Here is a 13884-nt window from a genome sequence, read left to right as displayed (position 1 = left end):
TGAATCCATGAAGCATCATCCTGAGAGCATCGGTTCTGATTCCATCGATAGAGAATTATGAATCTCTGAATATATATCGCAGAGAAGTGTCTTTTTCAATCTGTTTGAGGACTTGCCAATCCATTCAAACTGGCGCATTGCTAATGTAAAACAATAAATGAACAATAAACTAAAGTTTCCCCAAAAGTAGAAAACAGCTCAAATAAAGAGAGTGTCCCGAACGTGCCATCCAGGGCTGCAGGTCTGCGGGCATAAAACCCTCAATCAAAGTATAAAACAAAAACATTCGGGAGATAAACTGCCACCGAGGGCCCCGCTGAACAGCTCCTTTGTGCTAAACTGCTGAAACCTGTCCCTTCTTCACACACTCACACACACACACCGAGCTACACACTTATCAGTCAGGTGTCACAGCAAAACACTGGGAAAACAGGGCGATAGGGGACTCAAATGAAACCGGCACTTGTCAGCCAAGATGGATCCTGACACGGGAATATGCTCAGGAAATGATTAGATAAAAATAACAAAATCCGCCAGGGCGTCTTCGAGGAGGTGTGCTGGCAGCTGATAACGGATTCAGATTTATGTAGCCTTCACCAAAAGGAGCAGATATTATGTTTCTGGAAAAATGGTACACGGGAGCCGGGCTGTGATGTACAGAAAACCCAGCAGGGAGCACAGAGCATATATGCAGTGGTTAATAAAACACAGGAAATGAAAAACAGAGGTAGTTTGGCAGGTCTACGTGATATCTCTGGAAATCAATTCCAGCTCGTCCACGTGTCTTTTGTTTGTCCTTGACTATCGATGCCACATCTCGGTGAGACAGATTCTTTTCTGACATGGACATATACAGAATTACATTATGCAGCAAACAGTGAGATCTGTTTTATCACCAGATCAATGCACAGTCATGAATGAGAATGGAACCTCAGCTCATCTTTTATTCTCAAGGGCTGATTTCAGCAGTCGAACGGCAAAATGTGTTTGGACACAATTGGATAGACTGACAACCAATCAGAGCCACACATTATAAAGGAACACAGGTTTTGTGGAGATGTGGGATTTGTCTCGTACTGTCAGCAGATGTATCAGACCTCTCCGCCTCAGCAGCAGCAGCAGCCATCTTGGTTATTAACAGAAAGCGGCGCTTCCCTGTCAGTCATCATATCAAACCCAGTCGTCCCAGGTCAAATGGAAATCAGTGAGAACAGGGAGGGACGCCAGGCCCAGCTGTGAGAGCGGGGGAATCAAGAGTTCTCTGATTGGCCCGGTTTCCCTGGTAGGTAATTTGATTATTAGAGGAACGAGCTCAAGTGGTCAAATGACGTGTTGAATTACACTGAGCGCCATCGACAGCTGTGGCAAGTTCTGACACTCATCCAATCTCTGCTGTCAACACTGATCACACTTCAATTACTCAACAACATGGCACCTACATGAAGGCTGACACTTGGTCTGAAGTCCTCCAACCAAATTAACTCCAGATCTACCTCAGGGTCAGCTGCTGTAACACGTGAGGACAAGTGTCCCACACGAGCCTCGACTGCAGATCAAGAAGCAAACTCCACACACGGCGCAGACTAATCTGAGAGATCACACTGGAAACTGTCTGCTCAGCTATAATTCCTGCAGGGGGGATGGGCACATGGATCCCCTGAACGCTGGAACAAAAGAAAGGTCCTGCAGCTCGGTACTGGGATGTGCACTTTTACCTTTTATACCTGAAGACCCAAGGAAAAACTCAATCTCAATGTCCTGAAGTACTTGGATCCTAATTAATCAAATTACCTGAATCAGCAGAAAATGATGCCCTTCAAATGATTGTTAGTAAACCAATATTTCCTGCAGCATAGTGAGCTATAGACTGGGAAGAGGGGAAGTGCATTCACAGGTGGGTAAGGTTGAAACTATCCAGAATTGTCTTTGACCCAAGAATGAGGAGCTTTTCTTTCTGGTTGGTAGAAACGGTTTTTGGACCAGTTTATAACAATAACACTTTACCTGACTGAGAAGTAAATCACACCATCGCACAATCTTCAACTCCCCCTTGTCCTTTCCTACTTTCTGAGCAGAACCATGCAACAGAATTTGAGACTTCCTTCTAAATTTGATAGATTTTACACAAATTACACATTTATGAGTGTGTAATAAATCCGTGGGAATCTTCTATATTCTTTAAATGGTAAATGGTTTTGTATTTATATGAAGCTTTTCTAGTCTTGATGACCACTCAAAGCGCTTTACAGTACAGTTCTACATTCACCCATTCACACACACATTCATACAGTGCATCTATTCGCAGCACTTTGTTATTCTATGGGGGGGCCATTCATGGGTTCAGCATCTTGCCCAAGGACACTTTGGCATGCAGATGGTTCAGACTGGGGATCGAACTGCCGACCTTCAGGTTGGAGGAGGACCACTCTACCCCCTCAGCCACAGACTCACTCACGATGCTACTTGTGAGCATTTCTAACGACGCTGGTACACGGGTCATCGCTGGTGAATGGTCAGAACGGATGCAAGGGATTGGGAATTTTCCATTTTTGCTTGAAATAGAGATTCATCATATTTCATACTGGTTTAGAAGCGTGTGATAATATTGAGGATTAGATTTTCACATTTCAAACCCAAACCACAAACCCCTAGTCTCTAACCACAAGACTATCGACTGATATTAATCAGAGAAACTGTAAAACTGCACCGTGTTGAAAGGAATGAGGCTGACAATGCTCTGAGAATTACTCAAATAGAAAAAGAGAGAAGACAGAGAGAGTAAATAGAGAAGAGTTATGCAATTTGTTTCTCTTGGATTGACATTTACTGTAGGTTACAGCGCGGATGGATGTTTCTTGTGCACTTGCCAGGTCTATAGAGGTAAAGTCTGAGAAAACTGAAGATGATGCATCATTTCACCCTTTCAGCTGCACGGTGCAGAACTCTGTGGGAGCAGGATGCTGCCGGACACAAAAGGAGGATTTTGTTGCATCGTGTTTCTGAAAGCGAGGACACGGTTCAGGTGCAGGTGTTATTTCCCTATTCTTAAAAAAATAAATAATAATAATTTATGGCTGTGACCCTGAATTCATAACACAGGTGTCTGTTGAGCAGCAGCTCCTTGTACTTGCCGGAGACCTGGATGATAGATTTCGTGTCACTTCTCCCTTTGTTCACAGAACTTTTGTTGTTGGGTCTTTGGGCTTAAATTCCAGCTGAACCATCAATATGCTAATAATAATCTGGTAGCATATAACGTAGATGAATCTTTTCCTCACACACTCAAACAATTAAAGAAAGAACATCCTGAATTATGGCAGTGGACTAATCGAGACTGAGGAGGTTTTTCAGGGCAGAAAATCTAGTTTTAAAAAAGAACTACTGCCGAGGTGGCTTTTATAATCAAGAACATTTTAAAGTGAATGATGAGGTAAAATGGTTGAAAGAGTCACAATTAAAGACATCTTTAAGAACACAAAGCAGTCACTAAAGATAACAACACTGACAGGGTTCAGACAAACGCTGTGACACGATGAATAAGTCGATAAAAACGACAAACCGCTGAGCTCCTTCTATGGTTTTCTTAAATAATCGAACCCTTTCCGTGTAGACCTGTATTATTAATGATCTCCCATCTTTTGTTGACGCCGATACAAACATCTCCACAATCTGTGATCTCTGGTGATAGTTTGTGAGCGATGCAGAGAACCCCGAGCACTTTGCCTCATTCCATTCTGAACCAATTATGGGCCATTAAAGTGAAGAAAAGAATGAAAATGGGGAACGGACAGATTTCTGATGGCAGCTCAATGATTAGAAAAAAAGAGTTGGCGACTTGGAGCTGAATCGCAAAAGAGAGAGAGAGGCTGGTGAAATGTGGAGGGGGGGGGGCAAGGTGAACAAATACCCCCACTCCATGTCTAGAGACGGTCTGCAAGCACCAAGCTTCAGTGGAGCTGCTCGACAGAAGAGCATGTGATGTGTGAAGGGCAGCTCGTATATCACATGGACTTGAATAAAGGTAGAAAATAAAATAAAAATGGCAACTGGGAGGCGAAGGGAACAAGACAATGATTCAAATGTTAGATAAATGCCTCATCTCCCTCCGTCTGAATGACATTTACATGTGATACTTGAACTCATTGAACTGTGGATGTTTTAATTAATGGTTTCCCAGAAGATGATTAAGCTGCAGACATAACGAATACATCTGCTCGTCAGTATATGTTCATATTTACACAAGGCTTCAAATGCAATATGTGCAGAAAGCCTGTTTTAAAATGTCAGCTTGATCCGTTTCTCTTTATTCATTTTACATTCTTATATTTAGACCCCGTGGAAACACAATACGGCATCATACAGTAATCATACCAAACCAACTTAATTAAAAAATATACTGAATTTTATTTGTTAGTGCATATTCAGTAGAAAAAAAGCAAATAGAACAAATTGGATCGTGATTATTTCTTCTTTTAATTATCATCCAAACAGAATGTATTTCAGCAAAAACGCCAAATGTTCTCTGCTGAGTTTTTTCTACCACGAAGGATGTTGCTCACCTGGCGCAGCCCTCACAGCACAGTACAGTAATTATGACGGGGAAGTGATTCTGATGGAACTCGTCTCTGGGGCTCAGAGCGCATCATTAAAATGAATGTCTAAACTGAAGAACTGGAAGCCTGTGTATCTTTTTTCAAATAATAAGAATAAACTACGATTACTGCACTGCGGTTGTGTGCCTCCGCCAACCAGTGGAGTTTCTGTAAATATATTTGTACATACTTTTTATTCCAGAATCATATAAAGGTCACTGTGACCTTTGACGACTGAGACATTATCACTTCATATTTGAGTCCAAGTGACAGCTGAGGAAAAGTTGAAGAAATTCCCTCCAGCAGTCCTGAGTCCACGTGAAGGCTTGTACCAACTTTGAGGAAATTTCCTGAAGGCATTCTTGAGATAACGCGTTCACAGGAATGGGATGGGCCGACAGACAGAACGACAGACAGAACGACAGACAACTGCCTTTGCGAGGCATAAAAAATGCAGTGACAATATTGAGACTCTGCTAAATGTGTCCGAATCAACTCATTGAAATATGGAAGATGTATTCACTTAAATCTAATGAGTGACATCCAGAGTACATGAATATATAGAGGGCCCGCCCACATGGATAAAGTCTCACTATTTTCAAACTAACTTGACTGAGATCTGCAAAATATGAGTGAGAACAAATGATTTCTACGCCAAACGTCTTCCAGAGATATTTAACGTGAGGCATTCAGGGACTGCAAATTAATTGCAGCATCTACCGCCTGCATGTGAGGCTCTTAAGGAAAAGATAACCTGGGTTACACTCTCCTCCTCTTACCTGCATCAGTATCTGCTCGTGCATCGGTCACACGATGCACCACAACCCCACCAGCAGTAAATCCTCAACCAGTGGGAAACACTGGCAAAAAAACGGCGGCTAAAAACGACAAAGAGGTGGAGGAGTTCCTAAAAATAACCAAACCACACAACTCATTATTTATACTCTGTAACAATCCATGATTCAAATGATAACGTGAAGAAAGGTCACACTACGCCCCCCCCCCGCCACCACCAAACTGAGGCCTTCTCCTTCAGCTTCACAGGGAATTGACTCATAGCTGCTCGACAACAATTCACTGAGGATGTTTTAATGCAGAGCCACTGAGACGAGGAACAGTGCACAGCTTCTCTTTATGACAGCCGTACATTTCGCACTCCGCTGTGAAGAAGAAAACAAACCCCACACTAACAAGAGAAGGAAGACGTTATGTTTACAGGGACCGAGCAATTAAATACCTGCCAATCACAACAGGGACTGTGACAGCCAAGCACACGGCTCTGCTCACAGGACAGAAGGAGGGAAATCAAATCCTGGTAGATAGACAAATAAAGATTTACAATCTAAACACAATCTCCCTAAAGCTTATATGATCCATTTCTTACAACAGCAACCATTATTAAACTGTATATATCCTGTTTACATTATAGAATAACTATTTTCTATACTTCCTTATGATTATCCAAGTCCTACCTTTATATTTATTTATAATTGTGTTACATGTCTACTTACTTATTGTGTATTTACCCATTCTTCTTAGTAATACTACTATTATGCTGTGACATGGTATATGTTCCCAGTGTGGGACGAATAAAGGATCATGTCATTGTCTCATCTTAACAGTTTCACAGCATATTAGTTAATTGTTTAAAATAATATAATACATTATCAGCTTTGTTGTGTACAGTAGTTGTTATGCTAACCTATAGAATGCTAACATGGGACAAGCTAACCAAGAGCCTAACTGCAGTGATGTACACAGAAGGTTGTCACCTTGTTTGGGCCCCAGTTTTGTAATAACTAACTAAAATCCATAGAGTCAAGATAACAACAGGTGTCATTTAGTCAGTCAGGCCAGAAATATACATGCAACTCATCTTTCATAAATACCAATGATGATTAGTCTGGTAAAGGCCTTTAAATGTGTGATGTTTCCCTCAATCACACCATCAACCCATCGGTATTAACACAGGAAGCAAATCCTCCCCAGTTAAGTGAGTGAAAAAAAGCGTTGTGTTCCAAGCAGCATGATAACAAGTGAACCATTTAACACACTCCCACCGCTGCTGGTTTCAAACGTCTTCCGAGAGCACCAGCACGGTACCTGAAATGTGGCCTTGCATATAAAAATGTCTGGCTACTCTTCACCCCCCCCCCCCCCCCTCGCTGATTGTGGTTCTTTTAATTACTTTCTCGTTTGTAGGAGCCACCCAAGGTTCTGTTTATTGTAGCCCCACTTCATTACTGTCATGTGGCCAATGTGGTTGCCATGGTGTGGCCATTACGCCACGTCCTTTGAATTTCAATTATCATTCAGAGTCGAATTGGAGTCGAGGACGTCACAGGGCAGCACAAATATAATTGTTTTATCTTACGGTCCCAAAAACATCCACTAAAGGTCAATATCTGCAATCGTGTATCTGCTACAGAGGTTAATGGAGGACAGGAACACCAGGGTAGATTGCTTTGTCTCCCCATCTAATTCTGGGACACGCTAATATTTTATGTTGCATGAGTTGTGACACAGATCGCTGCTACACATTAAAAGACACCCAGCGGTTGCCTTTGTGTGGTAAGTGAACAAACTCCTAATTCTGTAAGGTTCACATCAAGTCATTCCTTGTTTACCCTGAGCTCTATAGCTTTGAGAAAAGTCACACATTGAAATAAAATATTCTTAAGATATTGTCAATAGGGATGGACATAATTAATCGACGATCGATTATTGATCATTATTAATTTCATCGATAATATTATTTTTTCCTCTATGAAAAAACTGGATTTCTTTTTCTGGCAGGAGGTCTGAATATCCGAGTTGCCCTGAACGCAGCACAGTGAGGACGTTAGCAGCTGGAGGAAGAAGCTCGGAGCTAAGCCCCTAAGTCCACGGGGAAGGGAACCCGGACAGACCCGGGTCTGGGTGAGGGGTTCCAGGAGTGAGGGCGTGACAACAACCGGACTGAGACGTCGAGAACCATCAAATCGAGCTAGCTCCCAGCGGCTAGCTGCTCTCTCATGGGGGCTTACGAGAACAGCAGCTCATATTTTCAAGTTTAACTGCCACAAAAGTTGTATATCTTGTAATAAATATCTCAATGAGGAAACAAGCTGTTATTTGTTATTTTCACTGCATTTTAATATAGCCTATAAATGGTGAATTTTAATATAAAAATGTTAATGATTAATCGAAAATCAATCATTCTCTAGACGATTGATTAAGACAATTTAATCTAATGCCCATCCCTTATTGTCATTCTTATTGTTTTGTAAGCAACTATAGTGACACTGTGGCCAATCAGATCTTAGCTGGAGCCAGTGCCCCTCCCCCCTGGTCCCACCCCTTGATCCGCCCGGAGATAAATGTTTACTCACGAGTGTCAGATCCAACATGGCAGACTTATCCGATGACCTTTGATATAAATGAAGAACCAGATCATGATGACGATCAGATTAGGACCAATGAAAACACAGCCGAGCCCCATCTGAAGAAAACATCTGCATCATCAGCCCTTCACGCTCACTCAGATCCACCCTGTCTGCTCTGAGTAGTTGCCCCTTCATCATCTAAATGCTAAACAATGCCCAAATATAAGAGGTGGATTGTTTCCCCCTCAGTCCGACTCCCTGCTTATCAGTCACACTCCATCAATGTATAGATTGACATTAGCACATCTCTCCCTGGTCACTAGTTGGGTCTAATTCTGCATTGGCTCCACCCTTGACCTCCAGTCATTCCTCACCGCTCCACCCGGCGTGGTGGGCGTTCGAGTTTCATCTCAGCATTTTGAAATTGAAAAGCAAAACAACATGCAGACTGTGAGTGGCTGAAAGTGAGATATCATGGGGAGTTTCTCTCTCTCTCTCTCTCTCTCTCTCTCTCTCTCTCTATCTCTCTGCTGAATGTCTTGATGGAATTTATTCATCGCAGAAAGTATTGATTGATGTAAATGACGATCTGAGGAATGTTCACAACTCATCAAACATGTGACGGACTGAGTAAAGACGGCTTCTGCTGTTGTGATGAATTAATATAAAGAGGCGGAGCACCCTTCCACGTTCCTGCGGCTGTAGGTGTAAAAAAAAATAAAACAGTCGAACAAGGAGATGCTGCTTTATACTTAAGAGAAGATTCTGTGACAAGAAAATGAATAATTACTAAGCAAGAGTCTCACAAATTGACATGATAGTTTTGATGTAATTTCTGGTTTGATTGCTGGCAGCCAAAACACTGTTATTACAAAACATTATCATACAAGAGAAAAGCAAATGGTGACTGATATCATGAACAGTCATTATAATCCCAGCACAGCTCAGTCATTAGTCCCTTTATCTTCCTTTACATGTTTGACCCTATGTAACATGATTAAAACGACATGTAGTCTAGAATATGCCTGGATGCAAAATCAAATATTAACATATAAAGCAGTGTCTCCACCCCGTGTGTAATCCTCAGCTCTCTGTCATCTTTTTAATTGCCGTCCAAAACACTCATAAATATTTGATGCGGTGGAAATCCCACCAGATATCACCGCCTCCAAGAGGAGCCCACTGAGGTGAAGGACATCAAAGATGGCAGCAAGAAGAACGTGTCAAATGCATTTCAAGAAATTCCATGAAAGGGAATTTTTGATGTTTGATCCGTGGAATGACAGATACAAAAAAAAAAAAAGTAAAACGCAAGAACTCGCCTCGCAACCCTGACCCAGAGGTGGCCGGTCATATCTCACGGGACCAGTGTCAATGCAGCCCTGTCTTCTGCCTAAGTACCAATTGATTTCTGCAATGACATACAGCCCTGCAGCACCATTATGTGGCCCGAGTAACCCACTCAATTCATTAAAATCAAATCCATCTTAATCAAGCTCTCACGGGAGCAGGTACTGGCCCCAGAACAGCACATTTAACAGAGATAATAAGACATAACATTTGGCCAATTGTTCAAAATTGTGAAAGTTTGTAGAACGAGTTTTGGGAGGAGGGGGGGGGGGTGTCGATGGCAATGGATGGTTGCGGTTACCTTGTGAAATGGATTCCCTCACGCACCGCTGATGTGATGATAGTGAATCAAGCAAAGCGAGGCAGAGCAATATGTAGACGACGCGGCTCCGGTCACATTTCATTCTGCTGCAGCAGATGCACCCCCCCCCCAGTCAGGCCCTCCTCAAAGTTACACTATTACAACCATAAACGAGGGTGTCACAAACGATGAGCCCTGTGTGGAGGCCTGACCTCCAGGATAACAGCAGAAACCCGAGGACCCAATCAACTCCAGCGAGTGCCAGTTTCATCCAAAGCAACAAAAAGAGTAAAAATTCCACCCACGGTGTTATTTTCATTCTCTGGCCTTGCTTGTGGTTTTGATGATCGGAAAAAGATAAAGAGGCAAAAAAAAAGCAGTAAAGCCGAACCACCTCTGAAAGATGTTGAGGTTTGAAATGAGGTACATCAAAAATAAAAGACAAACGCAAATTGAGAAAAATGATGTACTGCTTTTATCCAAAATCTCTGGCCATGTTAGCAATTATAAAACCAATTTCAGGAGCTTTATGTTAAATGCATCGCTGCCAACTGTTAGCGCCTCAGTCGAAGCACTCTAGGGCAGCGCTGGATCAAAAGACAGCATGGCATGATAATACAGCAGCTAATTACCCCCGACTATTAAAAGCATAGCTAATTCTGCATATTTGACGGGGATAACAGTCGACAAAAGTCAACCTCTGCAGGAGGAGTGGATCAGCGATGGAGCGGACAGGTGTTACGGATCAGCAGGTTTTTTTTTCCTCCTGTTTCAGTAAGGACCTTTAATTTAATCCATCCATGGCTGCTCGTAGTGATGACTAATCTTTTAGAAGTGTAAAATAACCTTTCGCCGTCCTTGCGGATGCCTCTCGGCGGTCCTTTAAAATTTACACTTTCAAAATTTAAAATTTAAATCATGGACATGTGAAGAGTCCTGAGGAAAAACCTTGTCCCCAACACTAAAGCTACTCACCTGTCCTCTGTGCAGAATGGATATTAAAGTTTAGAGCTTATGTTGAAAACAATAGTTTAAAAACAAAGATGAAAATAGGACCGGGCAATAAAACAATATCTATTAATAGAGCTATGTCATTTTCATCAATAGCAACATGACAAAATTCCAAAATAGACATTTCCCATGATAATTTTCAATATTGACTGATATTACCTTTTATTATCTTGATAGAATTTTCCGCAATATGGACCAGTCCTTACAAAAAGATATTACAAATGTAATTTAAAATGACAAAATTCTGAGGAAGAAGCTCAAGAAAAGTCTGGTTTCGGGTTGTGAGGTAGGAATCTTTTGATATTTGACAAACCTTTCAGTAAATTGTGTTTCCATACAATAAACTAAAAGGGCAATCTGAGAGCAAAGACTCTTGCCAAGCTAATTGGCCACTTCATCACCATATTGCATGTACTGTACATGTATTTAGATCAGAATCATCCTGATCACAATATGGATCTGGAGTAAATTCCCCCTGTTTAGAGATATATGACCTCCACACAGGTTGTATTCATAACTATCTCTGCCTCACTTCTTGAGACGTGTACAGAAATGTTCAAGAAGCATCTTGCAATGTTAAAGACAGTGAGAAGCTTTCCCTGGATCCACCACCCCCCCAACCGCCCCCCTTATCTGGATCCATCCACCAAGATACATGGTGATCTGCGTCTGTGGTTTTTGCATAATCCTATTAACTACCAGGGAAAACCATCTCCTTGGAACTGTTCAGTATTTTAAGTTTATATTTTCTGCAGAATAAAGACAAACAGATCTCATTTGGGTCGAGTTTGAGAAACAGAAGAAGTGATCTAAAAAATGCTTGTTACACAAAGTTTTAATCAAAGCCCATTTATAATTGAAATTATTCCAACATGATACTATTGGCTGGTTCCCTCCACTGCCTCCAGGGGGCAGAACAGGCAGATGTGTCAGAGCAGACGAGAACTGACGACCCTGCTCATCATGTGTACTCTCACTTTATCAGAGGTAATGGTCCAGTAGGTCACAGGTGAGGTTTCACCTTGTGCCTGGAACATCCCTCTGACTTTAACGAAAACCCGCCTCCCTGAGCACCTTCTTGTTTGGATGTTGAATTTGGAAACAAACTAATGAAACACTGATTATATCTGTGTCGCTGTCTGCTGGTAATTACCTCCATGACCCCCCCCCCCTCCCCCTCAAGAGGCTCCATACAATCTGCAGTGACCTGCCAAATTACCACAGTAATGCCTCCTCCTCCAATTAGCACCTGGAAGATCACCTCGGAGGCTGATGATGTCACACACCGTTTAAAATATAAATATTGACACGGATGTAATGAGCCTAAAATGTGGGTAAATATTTCTAAATATGACCAATCAACCAATTAAATGAAACGTTTTCCCAAAAGGTTATTAGACATTTGCTTGATGCAGTTATTAACACATGTGTATCAAAGGGTGTGTCGGTGCCTAATCTGCACTTGACTACACGCTGGAGGTGGTTACATCAATACTGCTCTTTGTTATTACGAGTCCTCATACATCATCATCATCATCAGTGTTCCTCTCTGCCATTGACCAAAATGTTGGAAATGGGCAATAACCTTGACTTTGTTCTCTGCACATCTCGATGTGTTGTATCTCCTCAGGCAAAAAGGCACATTTCACATCCTGTACATTCATGTGTTTGGCAACACAACACCAAACAAGAAAACAACAACCATGTGGGTCTTTGTGTGTTTGTGACTTCAAATCCTCTGCAAGCGCATTTCACTAATTCACCAAGAACACCGACGAAAACGGGATCCAAATGTTTTTTTTGGGCACCGAGCAGAAAAAGGGAAAAGGCAAGTTTTCTAATGCATGCCTCCCAGCTTGTGATGTCTCCCTGGTTTAGTCAAAGCCCTGGATCTCCTCTCCCGGTTCTCATTAAGGCACTGGTGTCAGGCACCGGCAGGGAAGAAGGATGATTTTATCAATGATTTAATTAATCATCAAAACTCCTGCTCTCCACACATTTCTCTCCTATTCATTCCACTCGCCCATCACTCCTTGAGCTTCTTCCAAAGGCTGATATCTCTCACACACACACACACACACACACACACACACACACAGACACACACACACGCAGATAGAAACACACCTGCTCTTTTTCCCCCTGCAACACAAGTAGCCTTGTCCTTTCTTTCTCGGCTCCCCTGACTTCAACTTGCTCCCTCCCTGACCGGCGGGCAGCAAAAGTGCCCCCCAAAAAGCAAAGTCACCACTATTCAAGGGAATTACCACCACAAGAGGACAACTGTCTCTCAGCCTGCGCAGAACTGCTGGGAGATAAAAGCCCAGTTCCACAGAGAGAGTCTTTCCTTCCTCCTTTTTTTTTGCAAGTCTTTTCATTTCTCGCAACGATGCAGAGCACACAGAGGATCACTGCCAGGGTGAATTAAGGCATCAGCGTTTGGCAGCACTGAACAAACCTTTAGATTAGGGATCTAACGTTGCCCCCCCCCCCCTTCCAGAGTCCCCATCAGGGTGAAACTGAGCAAAGAACAGAAAAGGCTTTGGTCTCTTACCTGGTGTTGAGGCTCAGAGCCGGACAGAGAAGCAGTAAGCAAATAGCTCGGATGAATTTCATAGCTGTCTCACACTCCCGTTCCTTCTGCCTTCTCAGATGCTTTTTGCCTTTCCCCCCCCTGTCTCTCTCTCTCTCTCTCTCTCGCTCTATCTCTCTCTCTCCTCGCTCTCTAGCTCTCCCACTGGCTGCCTGTTTCTCTTCTTTTCTTTTTTTTTTAGCGCACCCTCTTACACACTCACTCACGCACGCACACACAGCACACGCACGCACGCCCGGACACACAAGCAGCGAGGCAGACAGATGCAACACAGTGGCTCGGCGAGAGAGGGAGGATCTCTGGCTTTAAATAACACCGGGACACGGAGCGACTCGCGAGTGGAGAGGAGGCGGGTGGGGCTGAAATACAGAGAGAGAGATGTGGGAGTGATGTGATGTCAGCGCCCGTGCAGCTCCAGGTATTGGTGAGAGGCTCTCTTGCTATTGTTTGGAGCCGGTCGGACCAAATAAACCACTCCGTTCAATCCCATTCTGCCCAGTTAGTCCCAGGATAGTGGGACTGGGCTGATTGGTGGAGACACAGCAGCATTTAGTGGAAGGAGCGGGGAAAACACTTGGGGGGGGGGCTGACAGATCAGACACTGCAAAGTCACAGTTCACTTAAAACACTAATAGATTTAAAGTGTAATTAGCTCTGTACTTAAGACATAAG

General features: G+C 42.8%; 1 protein-coding gene across 1 annotated transcript in view; it reads right to left on the bottom strand.

Moving 5' to 3' along the window:
• luzp2 (leucine zipper protein 2) overlaps positions 1–13460 on the bottom strand; it is a 140004-nt gene extending 126544 nt beyond the window's left edge. The window contains exon 1 of the mRNA XM_062394629.1: positions 13174–13460. Coding sequence (XP_062250613.1) covers positions 13174–13235 — 62 coding nt within the window. The 5' untranslated portion in view covers positions 13236–13460. The remainder of the gene's footprint in view (positions 1–13173) is intronic.
• Positions 13461–13884: the final 424 nt, after the last annotated feature.

This window comes from Platichthys flesus, chromosome 1 (genome assembly GCF_949316205.1).
Source record: "Platichthys flesus chromosome 1, fPlaFle2.1, whole genome shotgun sequence".
Lineage (NCBI taxonomy): Eukaryota > Metazoa > Chordata > Actinopteri > Pleuronectiformes > Pleuronectidae > Platichthys > Platichthys flesus.
This window is presented reverse-complemented; position numbering and strand designations above follow the sequence as displayed.